The sequence below is a fragment of the Streptopelia decaocto genome (genome assembly GCF_964273445.1).
Source record: "Streptopelia decaocto genome assembly, chromosome: 1".
In the NCBI taxonomy this organism is placed as follows: Eukaryota; Metazoa; Chordata; class Aves; order Columbiformes; family Columbidae; genus Streptopelia; species Streptopelia decaocto.
The window spans coordinates 111,485,371-111,504,756 of record NC_138663.1 but is presented as its reverse complement, the minus strand read 5'-3'; the positions used below and the strand labels follow the sequence as shown (position 1 = coordinate 111,504,756).

The 19,386-nt window shown below is 36.2% G+C and overlaps 1 protein-coding gene across 8 annotated transcripts in view; it reads left to right on the top strand.

Moving 5' to 3' along the window:
* Positions 1-19,386, top strand: part of DMD (dystrophin) — a 1,259,796-nt gene that overhangs the window by 435,196 nt on the left and 805,214 nt on the right. For 7 of the 8 annotated variants that reach the window (XM_082049444.1, XM_082049438.1, XM_082049441.1 and 4 more), the window contains exons 8-9: positions 12,351-12,529; positions 13,506-13,628. In XM_082049444.1, coding sequence (XP_081905570.1) covers positions 12,351-12,529; positions 13,506-13,628 — 302 coding nt within the window. The remainder of the gene's footprint in view (positions 1-12,350; positions 12,530-13,505; positions 13,629-19,386) is intronic. The other variant, XM_082049442.1, reaches the window with a different exon arrangement.

The following is a 19,386-nucleotide window of genomic DNA, read 5'->3' as shown; positions in this document are numbered from 1 at the left end:
TACTGTGTCCATCCTTGAAACAAACTGAATGCCTCAGTCTCCAACAAGTCTATTGCTACAGACTTCAAAATGTGCAGTTTCTAAGCTATTAGAACCTTTCATGTTTAATGAAACATGTTTCCTGAGGGCCCAGAATATGTATTACTAAACTATTAATATTGCAAGTTAGTGAAACGTGACATTTCTTTGTGACTGGTGTGATATGCTTGTGCTATCTGAATCCCGCAAGCTCTTTTTTAATGTCATTGCTGACTTTTTTTGGAGAAGAGCTAAATTCTGCCAGCTTGCCCATCTGCTTGGGGGAATATGGTTGCACAAGCAGCCCCAAAGGTTTTTTCAGGAGTTATACTGCTAAATGAAAGCTACCTAAGCAGAATTCAGGCCATCTTATGTTTATTTTAGGATGTCTACTAGATTATTTGTAAAGAAGAAAGCATTGTGTATTGTTAGTTTAAAGTTTGGAGAACTGCTTGTTTTTTCTTTTAGTTTTGGAGGTTTTTTTAGGAGTGTTTAATTTTGTTTGTGGGTTTTTTTTAATCAATAGAAACAACTTAGTGAGAGAAGTTAGTGGTAACCTTTGTTTTACAACCTGTCTGTAATTTACTACAGGACTGTACTCTGCTTAAGGAATGAAAATCTACTTGTAGGACCGGACATGTATTTAATGTATTTAGGTATTTATTAGATGTTGTAGGCCCAGTTTCAAAGCTTAATTTCAGGCTTTCAGACCATTCTTAGTTCTTTGCCAAGGTGATGATATATCTTCTCTGTGTTTGGACTTCTCTATGTTCTATATCTTCTCTATGTTTGGACTAAGGTCAGTCTCACTAGTGTTGCATAATTAAAGAAAGCTTTTAGAAAGCAAATTGACATTCAGTGCTCTCATTTATAATCCCAGGTTCTGCTCCGATTTAATGCAATTATGAATATTGCTTATTCTCATTGTGGCTCTGTTCGAGCCCTGTAGCATTGCTTATTTGTTTAATTGTTCAGCCTAGTGAAGTCAATTCTGAAACCAAACATGCAGAAGTTTGCCCGAAAATGCTAATAAAAGTTTGGATTTAAGTTATTTTGACTTTAAAAATGTATTTTGGTTTAAAGAGTATAAACTATGGACTGGCATGACATAGCCTATTTAACTATTAATAACTAAATATCATGAAGTAAAACTACTTAGAAAGAGGCAAAATAACTGGGCAGCTTGATTTCAGGATAAAATGTCTGCAGTGAGTTCTATCCTCTCCTAGAAACTAAGTCTTAAAGAATTTAAGGATCCAAATCTGAGCTGGAAGAGCTAAGGGTAGAAAGGATGGGGGGAGTGGGAAAGAGGCAGTGGTCATTTGTAATTTTCCCTTCTTACTTCTGTACTTCTGTTTTGTACTTCCTTCAGAATCGGCCTTTCTCATCATGCACTTGAACTTCCTAGTCAAGAAACTGATGCAATGCTAAGAAGGATTTTCTTTATATAGGCACACAGTAAAGCATTGCAATGCTGCTATTCTGCTGACTAGATAAGAGCAACTAGACCCTAATTGTCTTAATGTTTTAATAGCTCTGGTTTTCATATATGAAATAAATGCAATATATTACATTGCACATTTGCAATTTGCTATATATATTAATGGTTTTTGACACACATAACATACCAGTTGGCATCCCAGTCACATTTGACTGCTGCTGTTGCCTGCTTACAACTATTCCAGCTTGCAAGGAACTTTTGAAGTAGGCGTTGTAGATACGATGTCCTCAAACCCAGCTTGGTTACATCAAGTTGTAGCATTTTCTTTTCTCCTTACAGTCTTCCATGCTGCTCCATGTTTGTCAGTGTCACGTACGCTTATGCCTAATTAGTTATGCTAAGACTTGCACTGGCTAGAGTAGACCAGACACCTTTCTGCTGCCTGTTTAAATAAGGGCCACTAAAATGCTGATTTTTTGGTCTTCAAAGTATGTTTTGCTTACAAGAAATCTTTCTTTGCCCTTGATTTATTTCACTACTTCTCCAACGCTAGCCACTTACAAAATTGCATTTATTTTGGCATTCTCAAAATAAGTTCTCATATTTATTCATATCGTCACTCCAGTATTCATTTGCATCCTTAAATGCTCTTGACACTTCACATATGGTTCATTGGCACACAGTCAAGGAGGACTCTCCATTCTGAACCTTTACAGATTCTATTGAAGCAATTATATGTCTATTTTCTCCTCTCTATAGCTTCTTCACCAGATGACAGATGTTCTGTTTGCTAACTAGCTTGCCAGAGAATATTTGAATTTTTTTTTTTTTTTAAATACATCAAAGGCAGAAAGCACATGGTAAAATATCATATGGAAAACGTTGTGCAGGACACAAAGGTAGAAACATACTAATAGCACCTTTTAACTACAGAAAATATTAAAGCAGATAGCATGAGAAGAGTTTAGAATAAAACGTGTAACAGTACTCCTCAACACAGATTACCATGTTACAGTCACGGAAGCTGTTTGTAGGAGTTACATTCACTAGTATTTCTCCTAAATGTATTTAACAACTTGATCATGAAGTGAAGGGAGGATAGGAGAGCAGAGCTTACTGTGCCCCAAGCAGAATGGCATCCTAGTATGTGGTCTAATAGACTCAGCATGGCCCTAATTCATGATCTGCTGGTGATAAAATTTACATTTACAAAATGTATTTTTCCAGACTATCTTGATGACAACACACTAGAAATGCAAATGGAAGCTTACTTTGATGCAAAACATGAGCAGACTTTTCCAACTGAAAAAGTATTAAATGCCTGAAAGTGTGGGCTTGAGACACTCTGACTGTCAAGTGTTACCATTTCTTTTCCCTCAGATAATTACATTTATGTTTTTTCTTCTTAAATTACATAACAGTTATGTTCAAATAACTTGCTGGAGGATAGAATATATACAGTGAGTAAACATTTCATTAAAACTTGCATTTTTAAAAATTATTGTCATGACATATTTTACACTGGTTTTACTCAGGATCAGCCTAAAGAAGAAAGATCAGCTCATTAATCTATTTGCTGCATTCTTAGTGAGATAATATTTCAAAAGTTAGAAATCCTTCCCCTACTGCATTTACAAGAAATTATTCTAAACTATTTCTTTAGTATTTTAAAGTAGGAATAATTATGGCTGTATATGAGATCGAATCACTTGGGTTTCAACTCTTTCAAAATATATTTGTATTTTTAAAAGCTATACTTTTAAAGTGGAGGTAGCCTTTTTTCGTCTGTCACAGCTAACTTTTTGAAGACCTCATTTGTCATTTTGATAGTGTGGAAGTCATTAATATAGAAATCAATATTAACTAGGTAACTGGTCTTCATTTAAATGCAGGAACAACACATCCAGCGGGAAACCTGAGATGTATAGCCAGAGAAGTCAGAAGGAAACCTCCTCTTTGATTTTAAAACTGACATGTCAAATCAATATGCACAGATTAATTCTTGACAGTGATTTTTTTTTTTAATATTCCATGTGTAACTAAACCTAATAGTTAATAAAGTTCCCTACTTTCCTGTAATGATATTGAAAGATTCTCTGATTTATTTTTTTTTCAGTTTTAATTAATAAAACTTGCATGCCCTGCAAGTATGGTCTATTGAGTATAAAAATTATGCATCGTATCTATAAAAATACTCTGGTCTAAATTAGTGAAAAATAGGAATTTTCATTGAAGGTACTATTTTATATAATACATTTTGTATTTTTAAAGATATCTATAAGCAATTTGACATGTGAAGTTCACCAGAAGTTAGGAATTTTTCTGCATAGAAATTAAGCTACATTGCTTAAACTTTCTGCTACTTTTTAAAACAAAACCAAAAACAACAACAAAGAGCAAAACTAAGAACAGGTTAGTTTTGATTTACCTGTAAATAAGTTTATCTTGGGCATTTTGCGGTTGATTTGCTTGTCTCAGATTTCATTGAAAACCAGTTTTCCATGAGGTTTTAGAGAGGAAGAGTATGAGCTACATGCAGTAACATGCACCATCTTATGTCTGTTTTGAAGGAGATTAGCCCCAGGTGATCATTACCTTGTCCTTATGTCAGAAATATCCCATTTCAGGTGGGAATAAAAGGAAGCTATATACCATATAACCAGAATCCTTGTACTGCAGATACCACTGAAGATTCTGGGGTGCTTCTGTTTGTTAGATACAGTGAAATTTCCTCTATCCTGACAGCATTCATATTTCCCTTTGCATCCCCTGGTCTTTGTTTCTGTATGAGCAATGTAGGTTTGGAAATTTTCAACTTCAGTATTTGACTGAATAAATATATCAGATCTTCTCCTCAGGAATGTCATAGATGTTACTAAAATTTCTTCTCAAAATACTTTAGAAGAATAGGTTGAAATTGAGTACTGACTCTGAATGATTTTTTAACTTTGAGATATCAAATTCACAATTTAATCCCAACTGTAATGTATTGTTTCGTTTTGGGAGATCTTGCTAGTAAAAGATGAAATGCTTCTGTCTCATTTTATCCCTAATACCTCAGAAGAATACTGTTTTCCAGTGGCTTTTGATTGCACTCAAAGAACTATTACCTTCTTCTGTTAAGTGTTGTATCACCCATCCAGTATGCATAGTGCTCTCTGCATTGTCTATTCAAAGTTATCTGTTTACATTTCTATTGCCATTTTCCATTTATCTTACATTATGTTTTTATGATCAATTTTACAATTAAATAAAAGTAATAAATTTATTTCCATAAGAACTTATAAAATCTTTAGTTACCGGAGTTCAGTCTCTATTTTTTTTTTTTTTTTTCGTAATTACCTTTCAGAATTATTGACTACAAAACATCTTCCATTCTAAATAAATTCTCTTAATCAGTCTGATCAAAATTTATAATAGATGTAATTAACAAGGCTGAATGTTAATTCATACATTTTGAGTTGTCTACTACATTTGCCATTTTAATTAATTGGCATTGATGTTCTGGTTTTGCTCACCAATTATGCTGGCTTTGGAAATTGCTAATTCTGACTTAGCTCTTCTGGTTCTTCTATTATCATTTCACAATTCTGACAACCACAGAATCAGTAAAGCATATATTGTGCGTATAGCTTTGCTGCAGGTAAACAGCTCATGGTTCGAGCTAAAATTATTAAGACAATAATTGTACAACAATTTTTTTTACTTTGTGTGTGTGTACAGCCAGTCTCAGTAGAAAAAAATCTTCCTGATACTGCAGTAAGTGATAATCTGGACTCAGCTGGAATCAATACTGTCTAGCTTTTGGAGAATACATGCATAAAGTTTTATGACAATTTTATAGCAGAAATACTTTTTTGGTCTTTAAATATCATTACCATAATTTCTCTGATGACTGAAGCATAACAATAAATAGGGATCGATACAAGAGAAATATGCAGATGAAAACTTTTTTTAGGCTAAATATTTATAAAACTTAAATGGAAGACGTACAATATTTTGAAACATAGGCCCATTTGCTTCCTGAATTATTGACCTATTTGCTGACAACTCAAATATTGTTAATAAAATTACTGTTTGGATACCTGCTAATGTTACCGTTTTTTGTACACTATTCCTGAATCTAGATATCAGTCAGCATAACTCACTTGATCTTTATTTTTAGGACTCTTCAGAGGACCTAGGTGATAGGGTGCATTTCAGTTTTCTTTTCTCTCCCTGCTGCCCTGCCTCTGCTCCTCAGTGCATTTCCATTTGAGGGCTTTGGATAACCGGAATGCAGCTTTCCCTGGTGTATATCAGTGGTGTAAGAAAATTAAATATTGCCTTTTCTTTGTTATTTCAGCATGTTGATGAGAGTTATGCTCACTCTTATGCATTGACAAAAATATTAATATACAACACCTAGGATAAAAATGTTAACATATGCACCCCCACTTTTTCAAACCAGCATTTTATTCTATTGCCTTTTGACTTCATTTCTTTCTGTCGCTATTTTTGCTGCTAAGAACATGCTTATGGTAGATATCGCTTAGGGTGCAAAGGTTGTGGTGTTATTGAATAAATGTTTAACATTGTAAGAAAAGTGAAGGAAAATAAGGATCACCTCTACTGTTCAGAATAGATGTTAAGTCTGATTTGACAGATTTCAAAACCAGAGATAGTGTCAAGTTCACTCAACCAGGACAGTGTTTGCATATCAGTCCAATACTCCTTCACACTCATGCAGTACATCAGAACAGTCGTTCCAACAGATTTAAGGTATTCTCTGCCACTGAATTTTTTAATACCAGATACTTGAATCCCTCAGCACTTTAATTCCACAAATCCTGTCCTGTCTTTGTAATTCTAAAAGGCAAACATAAGTATGTTAAACTTCTGAGGATATTTTCTTCATGCTGCTGTTGTGACCTCATTCAACAAAGCCTACAAAGGATGGTTGTGGTCAGCATTTTGACGGTATCCTGTACATCTTAACCAGAAGGTTTAAGACATTTACTTTCTTAAGGAAAAGTCTATTGAAAAAATAACGGCATTTTCTTCTGGGAGTTTTATATCTCTAGAAAATAAGAAAAAGAACGGTTCCACTATCTGACTGTAGGTCACCGCTGGGCTCTCCTCCAGTTTTCTACTTTCACTTCCGTTGTATATATGTATTTTGTGTGTATTGCTAACCGTTTATTTTGCAAAATGTGACTTTTATTTTACAAGAAATACAGACTGCGATCACCATGCTTGTTCATGTGGCCTACTGTACAGCATTCCAAAAATTTTGAATTTAGCTCAGTACTGTTTCAAATAATGTTTTGATTGCTTGTTTATATCCTTGGCAATAAACGGAGCAATTCACTTTTTCTCCCCTTTTTTTTTTTTCTTTTTAACTTGCATAAAAGTTCAGGCTAAAGGGGTTCTCTCTACTAAGAGAACTTCAATTCACCATTAGTACTAGCAGGGAATGGAATAGGCTGAATTGCATTATACAGCCTTCCTATTTAGATTTTAACTGTCTTCATCCCAAGAGACTGTAGACACATAGATTTATGTTTAATTAAACATCTTCCCCTCAGTTGTAAAGTACAGTAAGGAATTAATTTTAGAAAAAGGGCAGTAGTTGTCTGCTCTTTAACATTGTTAAAGAATTGTCAGTTTAAATTTCTATATTTCAATATTTACAGTTATGCAGTATTTCATAAATTATTCCATTTTTGTCTGTCTGCATGTCCACCGCTATTCCTTGAGATTTCTTGTGAAGATTTTCCTCATTTTGAAATTAATGTACAATCTGCTAACAGAGTACAAAAACAGGACAGAAAATAAATACAAGTTTAAAAACAAACAAAAAAGGTCAATAATTGTGGAAACTGCAGCTACTGACTGACCTTTGAGAAACTGCAGTTTTTATTGCTTCGAGATCTCACTGGCAGCAGTGAGAGTCAGTAGGGTAAACCATTAATACTTCTTTTGTTCCAGCTATTATCATTACCATTACTATAGTCTTAGTCTAAACATAGATTGCAGAACAATGTCATTTTGAGTCCAGGTTCTAGCTGTTGGAATTTTTTTATAGATCTTTAAGAAAAACAGTTTATATTCTTTGCCTGATAATCTTGCTTGTTTCTTGGTGTTCAAATAAGAACAAAATACATTTTATTTTATGCTTTCACAATCAGGAGATAAACTACAAATGACAGTAAATCTGAGAGAGCGAGCAGTTAGCAGTTAGCTTACCTGCTGTGCACCTTTAAAATCCTTTCTAAACAGATGTATTTGGATTGTTTTCAGAAATTTTAATAAATTTTGATATTGTGTTTGTATAATTAATAAGCCTTAAAATGAAAACTATCTTTGATAGGAGGAAAAACAACAGCCTTGATTTATCAGGAAAAAAGCTGCATTATTTCTGAAAATTCAAATAAAATTTGAGAATTTCAGTGTTATGGAATGGAGGGCAATGGGTTTTTTTTTTTGGTACATTTTAAAATCTCATGTGGGACAGCAGCAAGTAATATTCAAATACTGGGATTTTTTTATTATTACTGTTGCCATGGAAGCCAACAGTATTAGGTGATGTGGAGGATTTAAAAGTTATAGTTTCCTCTGGTTTCTACTTGGTGATTATCAGAAAATCCTACCTACTTCTTTTGAGGACAAAGGATTTCTTGTATTTATAGGACTCAAGTCTTATCTTGCTTCTCAGCAGTGTAAAGAAGGTGAAGTATGTTTCAGAATTTGTCTCTCAATGTAAAGAAACCACATCAGCAATTTAGGTACAATAATATATTTCTGGAAATGCAGCAGGCTTTTAAGCTTCTTCTTTTAAAGTTACTTTGCTGTTAGTTTGATACAAAGAGTTAGTGGAATCAGCACAAATAGTGTCAGAACTGTTATTTGGTCAAAGCTTTGAGAAAGCAAAATATTAATAAATAGGAATGGCTATATTATGAGTAGATGTGATTTGAAAATTGAGAACAATAATTGCATGAATGCATGTAATTTGCACTCTGCTGTGCCTGTGTATACATAATATAACATTGTATAACAAAATGATAGATTTTGTTTTTGTGGGTAGACCTGTACAGTTATTTTCAATATGGAACTTATTTAGGTGTTTCATATCATCCTCACTTTCACTCATGCTTCTTTCCACCGGAACTGGGAATGTTGGCAGGGAATTACTCATTGACAGAACATACAGATGCAAGAACAAACTGCTTGTGAACTGCAAAGCTTATAAAAACTATCTGTTGGATCACTTTTTGAAGAGTTTGGCTTTTTATTTATTTACTTACTTCTTTGACACTACAGAAAAGAACTGGTTTCAGAGCATTTCAGGTTTGTTTTAGTCACCCATCCTCAACAATCAAACTTGTAGTTATGTTCATCAGAAAATGAAGAATAGTTGTTAATAAAAATCAAGCTGTAGTGAACTTTTATCAGACAAATTACTTCCTGAATTAAACCTGTAATAACCCTTTAAAGACAGCTGCCCTTAAACTGGGGTGGATTGGTGTTTGTTTCATGGTGTGAAAGTTACGTGGTGAATCCAGATTCTTCCTGCTCTTTTGGGACTTGTTACCAAGTAGCTGTGTCACTGGATGAACAGGATGTTATCATACATTAAAATTCATGGTCGAATTCTAGCTCTTGTGTAGTCTCTTTAGCATCAGGCAGGTTTTTTTTCAGCTTGTGTATTAGAAGAAGGGGTTTGATTTATATTTCTTTACTTTCCCAATTTGAATGGATACTTGCCCTGGAGAGACTATTGTCTCTAAATGATCTACATATGTTGACTTAATTTTGTTAAATATCTTGTGTATTTTTCTGAGAATTAAACTTTAGATTTTAGAGGCTGTAGCTTGGCTTGACAGGTATTTTGCCTCCAGAGATGAAAACAGACACGTTTCCAAGGAATTAGAGAACTTCCTTGAAAGCAAGTGCTTAAATTTAAATTTTTCAGTGCCTAACTACTAGGACTTCAAATATCCATCAGTCTAAACAGGTGGTAAAGATGACATATTAGACTAGGATTCAAAAATAAAAAATATTAAGGCAAAGATGTATGACAGGATCACAGAAGTCCTTCCTGCTCTGATAATTCAAGATAATGCAAAAAATAATTTTGAGAGATAGCCTGATATTCCAGGCTCTGCAACAATGGATGCTTAGCTATTTGTTGTGATGAAATAATTAAATCTTTTTCTATTTGTTGGTAGATTCTGACAGCTGCATATGTACTTCTTGTTTGTCAGATAGAATGGGCAAACAATTTTTGGCATGTATATTGTTTGCAAGGTACTTGCTTTATTTATTGTATGAGATATTTGTGTAGATAAATGATAAGGTATTTGCCTATTTGATTACCAGAACATTTTGAAATGGAAAATTATAAACAACAAATGAAAAAAATCACAGCTGGCACTAATATCTCTTCTTTCAGTGTGTACTCTTGCCTGTATAAAGGCATGGTTATTCTTATAAACATCAGTTACTAGTGGACACTGAGTAGAACAAAATAGTGTTAAAAATTAATGGGAAGACAAGAAGATGGTGATATCAAAATACTCCCTGGACTAAATTCTGTCACAGAGGTGAAGCCTGTAAAGACCAAGGGCTGAAGTGTGACTTGATTTGGAAAAGCCATGTGTGTTTGTGTGTGGTGACTTTTTGTTTGTTTGTTTGTTTGTTTTAAATAAGCATATTCTGTGTACTGCACAATAAACCTTATAGGGATGGGGATGTTGGAGCGAATGGTTTATTTTTCCAGGTAGTTCTAAGTAGAACAAAACATTTTCATAATGTATCATAGAATCACAGAATGTGAGGGATTGGAACGGACCTCAAAAGATCATGTAGTCCAATCCCCCTGCCAGAGCAAGAACACTTAGATGAGGTTACAGAGGAATGCGTCCAGGCAGGTTTTGAATGTCTTCAGAGAAGGAGACTCCACAACCTCCCTGGGCAGCCTGTTCCAGTGCTCTGTTACCCTCACTGAGAAGAAGTTTCTTCTCAAATTTAAGCGGAACTTCCTGTGTTCCAGTTTGTACCCATTGCCCCTTGTCTTATCATTGGTTGTCACTGAGAAGAGCCTGGCTCCATCCTCGTGACACTCCCCCTTTATATATTTATAAACATTAATGAGGTTGACCCTCAGTCTCCTCCAAACTAAAGACCCCCAGCTCCCTCGGCCTTTCTTCATAAGGGAGATGCTCCACTCCCTTAATCATCTTTGTTGCCCTGCGCTGGACTCTCTCCAGCACTTCCCTGTCCTTCTTGAACTGAGTGCCACAGAACTGGACACAATATTCCAGATGGGGTCTCACCAGGGCAGAGTAGAGGGGAAGGAGAACCTCTCTTGACCTAGTAACCACATCCCTTCTAATACACCCCAGGATGCCATTGGCCTTCCTGGCCACAAGGGCACAGTGCTGGCTCATGGTCATCCTGCTGTCCACCAGGAGCCCCAGGGTCCCTTTCCCCTGCACTGCTCTCTAATAGGTCGTTCCCCAACTTACACTAGAACCTGGGGTTGTTCTTGCCCAGATGCAAGACTCTACACTTTTCCTTGTTATATTTCATTAAATTTTTCCCTGCCCAACTCTCCAGCCTGTGCAGGTCTCACTGGATGGCAGCACAGCCTTCTGTCATGTCAGCCACTCTTCCCAGTCAGACAAAGGTATGGAGATGGGTCAGAAAGCCAAAGTAAAAATATTGATAGGATGTCTTTTATTGATTTCCAAATATGTGCCAAGCTTTTAACATAGGTGCCTTCCCTCATGGATCCTGCATTTTAGGAAGACAGAATGCGATACCACCCTGTAGCATTATTGAATTTGCCAGAATATATTTATGGATTCCACCCCCCGCCCCAAACTGAAATCTTAGCTATGCCGGGATTGACCTAGGACAATAAAAAATTCATAGCTCTTGGCTTTCTACCAGTGCTTATGTTAAAATACTTATGGAATGAATGATATAGTTCTGTACAAAAGTCTTTTTGCATCTTGATTCATTAGACTGAGTATAGGAGGTAAACATCAATGCCAAATAACAAAGTAACTACTTCAAAGAGATACAACGTGTCTTACTTTTTTACAAATTGTTATTGATTTCAAATGTTGAGTCAGATAAATCACATTTCCTGTTGATACCTGTCGTGGCTATGTGCAAAACCCGAAATTGTCTTTGTGTTCATGCAAAGTTTCTTGTACTTACTGCTAAAGTCCACAAAGATTTTACAGGTTTGTTTGTGGTTTTTTGTTTGTTTGTTTTTTAAGAGTTATTTATTATGTATTTTAATATGTCTGAATACCACATTCCTTACATGTTCCACAGACTTCATGAAGAATGTAAGACTGAGTAGAACATAAAAGTTATGTAGCTTTATTAGAGGTTGGCTTCAGTAGTTCTTTTGTGTGAACCCATTTGCTAGAATAAACTGTAAATCTTTTTTTTTTTCCTACATCAGATTTTCCAATTATTAAATTATGTGAAGAGAACATACAAGGCATGACTTTGAAAATGACCTTTCCCTTATTTTTTTTAACAACAGTATTTATATCATACAAGAAAATACACTCTTTCCAATGTCTAGTCCTGCTTAATAAGGATCGCAGTGTTATATTTCATACTATGTGCATTGTGACTAAGGAAATATAGGCAGAAAGTTCATGTTGAGTGAGATAACAGTTACCTTTATAAACTTTGACTCCTTCTCATTTGTATGCAAGTTTAGTCCGTAATTTTTGAACTGATTTTAGGTTTTAATTAGTCTCTAGAGAATTCACATGGACAATAGATTGCTCATTAGTCTGTAAACTTTCCGTGAAGTTGATTGCCCATTTCTCATGTCTAATGTGGAAAGCAAAATGATGCATATTCATTTGCCTTCCAGACGTTGCAACTGCCTGTCCAGATAAGAAGTCCATCTTAATGTACGTGACTTCCCTCTTCCAAGTTCTACCCCAGCAAGTTACCATGGAAGCCATCAGGGAGGTGGAGATGTTGCCACGACACTCGAAGGTTACTAGAGAAGAGCACATACAAGTACATCAACAGCATTTTTCACAAGAAGTGAGTTGTTTCACTTTTCTGCGTTCGTCTTGCTGCTCTAAAGTGGTTGTTCCCCATACCTCCCCCATAAGTTTGATGCTAGATGCCCACTGTAATGCAAAAAAACCCACAGGCATAGTAGACAAAGTCGCTTCACCACAGGCATGTCATATGTACTTGCATGCATGAACTGTACTTCCCATACTGCTTTTCACCTTTCACTGGCCTGTTTTAAAAGTGACTGTTCAGCAAATAAGTGCTTTGCACTTCTCTTTTACAGCACTGGGTCTTTTGATTTCAAAGGGCACCACAAGGAAGAAAACAGACACTGGGGAAGGTTTTACATTTAAACACAGACATGTAGAAACTTTTTCACCTTTTTTAGAGAACAGCAGTTGGTATTTCTCCATAGTCATGATACGTTTTTAATTTTTTAGCAATTTTATTGACATTGACTTGTGTTTTAAGATCATCTGTTCTCGGATCACAGTTGGTCTCTCAAAAAGCTCATGTAATACTTGGAATTAATTTATTCTTGCTGTGTCAGTTATGTTTTTGACTGAAATCATTAGACAGGCTCTGCTGAAGTATTAAGCAGATCTTAGGCCTAGTGTACTTGTTTGAATTTAATCTGTATCTTGCTTTTGGGATGCTCAGCCTTTTTACCAAGCAGATGAGTATTGGCTCTGTTTATTCAGAATATACTATAAGATCACTTGTTTTTTGAGCCTTTGCTTGTAAATTATAAAGAACCTTCAATTCTGCTGGTATTGAGTCCTGAGAGTTTGTTGGTTTTGGAAAGCATGTCAGATTAAATGAGAGCTTTCCTTAATACCATCCCAATTTTTACTGCTGAATACCAACACTGTCCTTGAAAAATATAACTGGTGCAGACCTTCATACTTCTTTTCTTCACTTACTCTTAAAATCCTTACTTCTATAATCCATTGACGTATCCATACGTCTTTTCTTTCCACCTCTAATTTCTTCTTTGTAGATCACGGTCAGTGTACCACAGAGACCTTCACCTTCTCCTAAACCACGGTTCAAAAGTTACACATATACACAAGCTGTATATGTCCCATCCCCTGACCAAAAAAGGAGGCAGATTCCTCCACAGGTCTGTCAATATTGTTGTTTGTTTTAAAAACTGTTTTATTAAGCTTGTGCTTGGAGTGAAAGAGTTTGTGCATTTTGCTTATATGTGATCTTGGTGATCTACTTTTTCTAGGTGTTTTTTAGCATCTGTCGAGTGGTTACTTTTTACCGTGTATTTCAGCATGGCTGTCAATAGGTGTTACGTTCATTGTTAGGGATGAACAACATTCAAACACTGTTGGTTTAGAATTATAAACTGCTTCCTTTATGTCATTTTTGAAAATAGTACATATATTGCTTTAAAAGAGTGTTAGAAGAACAAACTAAACATACGCTGTATTTAACATTGGTTTTCTCTTGCTTCTCCTAACCCTCAAATCTATTAAAGAAAATAATAAAATAGAGTGATGTCATTTCTCAGAAGGTTACTGTAGTTGGAATGAAGGGAAAGGAAACATTAAATTTGGTATTCTTTATATGACCTGATTAGAATATAACAGATAGTCAGTTTACCACCAGGCCAACATTCAGGTTAGCATTTTGTGTTTGGGGTTTTTGACTTTTAAATAGCTGCAGTGGTTTAATGAAACTTGTTTCAGGCAATTCGTATAATGAGCATTTCATTAGCCAGATTTTTATAACTTTTGACAAGTGTGAAAGGCAAAGGTCATATTGTGTAATGCAATATGCTTTCCTTTCATTACTTTAGGGAAAAGAGATCTGTGTGTATTTGGCACTACAGTATGAGTTTGCTTGTAGAGACTAAATTCTGTCTAACTTCTAAAAACGTATTGCAAAATTACACTTAAATTCAACATCGTGTTGCCAAGTCTACTCCTCAAATGACAGGTATTTTACGGAGTAATGGCTTCCTTTAAATGCTCTACGAAAGAAATCCTGTGCACATAAGCATGAGCCCTGCTACATTATGCTAACATCAAATTTGTTGCAGTGATGATTAATACAGCTTTTAAATAAGGTGTTTAAAACTAGTATAATTGATGTATTCTACTTGGATAGTTGAGAAGAATCACAGAATCACAGAATCACAGAATCACAGAATCGGCTGGGTTGGAAAAGACCTCAGAGATCATCGAGTCCAACCCTTGGTCCAACTCTAGTCCGTTTATTAGATCATGGCACTAAGTGCCATGTCCAATCTCAGTTTAAAAACCTCCAGGGACGGCGAGTCCACCACCTCCCTGGGCAGGCCATTCCAATGCCTGACCACTCTCTCTGTAAAGAATTTCTTTCTAATATCCAGCCTAAATTTCCTCTGGCAGAGTTTAAGCCCATGCCCCCTTGTCCTATTGCTAACTGCCTGGGAGAAGAGACCAATCCCCACCTGGCTATAACTTCCCTTCAGGTAGTTATAGAGAGTGATGAGGTCACCTCTAAGCCTCCTCTTCTCTAGACTAAACAACCCCAGCTCCCTCAGCCTCTCCCCATAGGTCTTATGCTCAAGTCCCTTCACCAGTCTTGTTGCTCTTCTCTGGACTCGCTCCAGCACTTCAATGTCTTTCCTGAACTGAGGGGCCCAGAACTGAACACAATACTCCAGGTGTGGCCTCACCAATGCAGAGTACAGGGGAAGGATCACTTCCCTTGTCCTGCTGACCACGCTATTTTTGATACAGGACAGGATACCATTGGCCTTCTTGGCCACCTGGGCACACTGATGGCTCATGTTAAGCTTCCTGTCAATTAGTACCCCCAGGTCCCTTTCTGTCTGACTGCTCTCCAGCCACTCTGCGCCCAGCCTGTAGCGCTGCAGGGGGTTGTTGTGACCAAAGTGCAGCACCCGGCACTTGGCCTTATTGAACTTCATCCCATTGGAATCAGCCCATTTTTCCAGTCTGTCCAGATCCCTCTGCAGAGCCCTCCTGCCTTCCAGCAGGTCGACACTCCCTCCCAACTTGGTGTCATCAGCAAATTTGCTGATGATGGTCTCAAATCCCTTCATCTAAATCGTCAATAAAGATGTTAAATAGGACTGGACCCAACACCGACCCCTGGGGAACACCACTAGTGACTGGCCGCCAGCTAGATGCAGCCCCATTCACCAGCACTCTCTGGGCCCGGCCCTCCAGCCAGTTCTTAACCCAGCGTAGAGTACACTTGTCCAAGCCATGGGCTACCAGCTTTTGCAGGAGTATATTATGGGAGACAGTGTCGAAGGCCTTGCTGAAGTCCAGATAGACCACATCCACAGCTTTCCCCTCATCCACCAGGTGAGTTACCTGATCATAAAAGGAGATCAGGTTGGTCAGACAGGACCTGCCTCTCCTAAACCCACGCTGGCTGGGTCTGATCCCTTGTCCATCCTGAAGGTGCTGTGTGATTCCATTCAGGATGATCTGCTCCATAACCCTGCCAGGCACTGAGGTCAGGCTGACAGGCCTGTAGTTGCCAGGGTCAGCTTTGCAGCCCTTTTTGTGGACTGGGGTAACATTGGCCAATTTCCAATCATATGGGACCTCCCCAGAATGCAGACTTACGATACAGCTTTTTTTTTTTTTTCCTTGAGCTACTTTTATTGTGATCCATTGTGGGTTTTGTCAACATTCCCACCATCAGGCATAATGTACAAGCTGATATAGTTGAAGTCAGTTCTATAAAATGTAGTTATCAAACTCTACTAAGAAAATACCGTGCTATTATTCAGTCCTTGCCATGCATTCCAGTATTCAGATCTCATATTCCTGAATTTGGAAGCTTTGTCTCTTACACTTATGAAATTACTACTACTACAATATTATAATCCTGCTGATTTGACAGAATCTGAAGACCTAGCTAGAACTGGACCCTGTTGTGCTAGAGCCACAACAAATATTAATGAAAGAAAAGCACTCACTTAAATATCCAAAGTGACTATCACCAGATATAGTCTCCTGATAATTAAGATAAACTTGGATTGCAAATAGCACTAATATACTGATTCAATATGTGCAATTCTTAATCAGTGGTAATGATTTTTTTTTTTTTTTTTTTTTGTACCTCTAGCCATGTATTTCTTGAAGAACAGTTATCACCTAACTATTAAAACAAATTTATAATCCTGGTAAAATAGTGGCTGATAATCTTTTTCTCTGGATATCTGAAGCCGATATACCTTAATAATCCTATCTATTTTAAGTAAATGAAATAATTGTTATTTCCTTTTCAGTTTTTAGTAACCTTCCTATTTTCTGTCAGCCTTATTAGGATTTTTTTATACCATTATTGGTGTTGCAACTGATTTTCAGTAAAATCTACTTCACTAGGTGACTGCATTAAAGAAATTGAGGTGAAGTCAACTTTTTTCCTTGGATTTTGTGAAATGTAGGAAGCTGTCTCTCATTCCCATCTAGTTATCAAAGAAAAATTTCAGATTTATTTTACTGGTCTGCCAGTCTCAGTGGTTTCTTAGGTGCTATCACTGAGGAGTGAGATTTTCACTAAGTCTGTTGGTCTGCTCTTGAAATGTGTAAGTCATTTTTTCTTTTTGTATCTCTACAAACTTTCATCTTAAAAGACAAGAATATTATAGTTTCCCCAATATGACCAAAGAAGATACACGGCAGCTATCAACAAAAAGTCTTTCACCTGCTTCTGTCTAGAGGATCTAGCTGCTAAGATTGATCTTAAATGTCATAGTGTTTAATTGGGTGATGTTTTTCAAGTTCTGCATTTGGAACTGCAGTCCAATAGGTTTTCTAGTCTTGGAAACAAGACCTTTTACCAAAGATTTTGAATGTTATCCTGGAAATTCCACCATATATGCTGTACTTTTACTGTATATATCAGTTGTTGTAAATTGCAAAAATTAAACGAGCTATGATTCTATGAGCTCCATATTGGCAAGAAGGCATAACATTTCCTCTTATATGATCATCTGTCGAAGTCCTTTCCCTCCTATCTTCTCCCCTTGTCTATTCTTATGTGTACATTTCACTTCAGTTTTCCCATCTCCACACTTCTTAATATCTTCACAACCTGTGTGTCTTTAAATTCACCCTTACTTTCTGAATTCTTGTTCTGTTAGTATACTTGTAAGGCCTAGTATTTTAATTGCAAAGCCAGACAAGTCTTGCTTTGCTTAACCATGGCACATCTGAGATTCAAAGAAAATCATCATTCTGGCAAACAGTTGGCTCGATGCCTTCTTTTTATTTGGTCTATACTTGACCACTTCTGGCTGTAGCTGTTAAACCTTTTTAAATGCAGTTCTTGTACTAATGCTCAGGAAAAGCTTTCCTCCTCTATCTTTTATTCTTTAGAAAGTGTTGATAAACTCATGCAGATCTTAGGATAGGAATTCACTCCTCAAACTTAAATCCTTTAATTCCCTGTATTTATATTAAGAAAAGCCCAAGAGAATATATTTACATTGGCATGTTTCAGATGGCAGTTACTGCTTAGCAATTACGGAAAGCTTGCCTGACTGTGCAGCTCTGTATTTTGTCTTGTATTCATTCTCTGTAATTAGATGGTCTGTTTGGCTTCACTTGTCAAAAAGTTAATTTTCTGAGATATTTCAAAATCCCAGTTTAAAAATACTATTTTGCTTGTGGTTTATATTTCTGAAAGCTTTTGTTTTTGTTATATTGCTTCATCTCATTGAATAGCTGACCAAGAAGAATGATAGGTTTCCTGTCTATTTTTTCCAAAAATGTTTTATTAGAGTGGTTTCTAATATTGATCCTAGGCAAAACTCCTATCTCACTGCCTTCATTTTTATTTGCTACCTACTACCCTGAACTTCACAGGACATAAAATATACTGCCTTAAAAGGATTCAAGATTAAAAAAAAAAAAGTAAAACACTGAAGTACCTAGAAAACTTTTTATATTGGAAAAAGAATGCTGAAAATGTAAGCATCAAGGAAAATTGGAATGAACAAAACCTGTGTATGTTTTGAGACTGGTATTTTTGTAAATAAGGTTTCGGCAAGCCTATCTAAAAGCCAGATGTGAGTGTGGCTGCCTTAAATTATCTATTATGCAAAGTCAGGCCCATTACATAAATATTGTTGTATATTTTTGTTCTTTTGACAGGAGTTATGTTTTCTTCATTCTACATTATGTTATATGAAATACACAATTGATGTGCAAGATTCCTCTTAGTATTTAAGCTGACAAACTTTAGCAGATTTGAATTAAAATCATTTGGGATGCAGTAGAGATTAATGGGGACAGTATTCCCCAGTACTTAATGATTTGATTTGGGACTCCAGAATTGGAAGCTTTATGTCAGGCCTCAGCTTAGTCATTAGTTTGCAAGAAATCCCTAACCCTCCAGTCATTACTCCCATTTTACAGAAGTATTGTAATGCATTTTTTTTCTCACATTCTCTGTTTTGTTATATGGATTTTACAGAGTTACTGTACTGAACTTTCTCCATCAGTTCATAACTATAGTAACTGTCTTGGAAAGTCACTAGAAACTCCTTAGAAAATAAGCTGAATTTACTCACACATAGTGCATAATCCTTTGGGCAGCCTTGGCCTACAGAATTCTATTTTTCTTGACAATTTGTCACACTTTCAGTCTTGTGACAACAAGTTAACTTCTTTAAAAGTGCTGTGACATCTCTGTCCTGGGACCCTTTGGGGTTTATCTATGCCACAGACTTTAGGAGCACAGCATCACAGAATTGCTGAGTTGTATTCCTTTGAACTAAAACAGACCTTTCTTTTATTTAGAGGCTGTGATCCAAATACCTTGGGGTAAAGTGCCCTTTGGAGAGGCATCAGAAGAGAACTCTCTTAAATTAAAATACGACCAGGTAGAATTTTAGT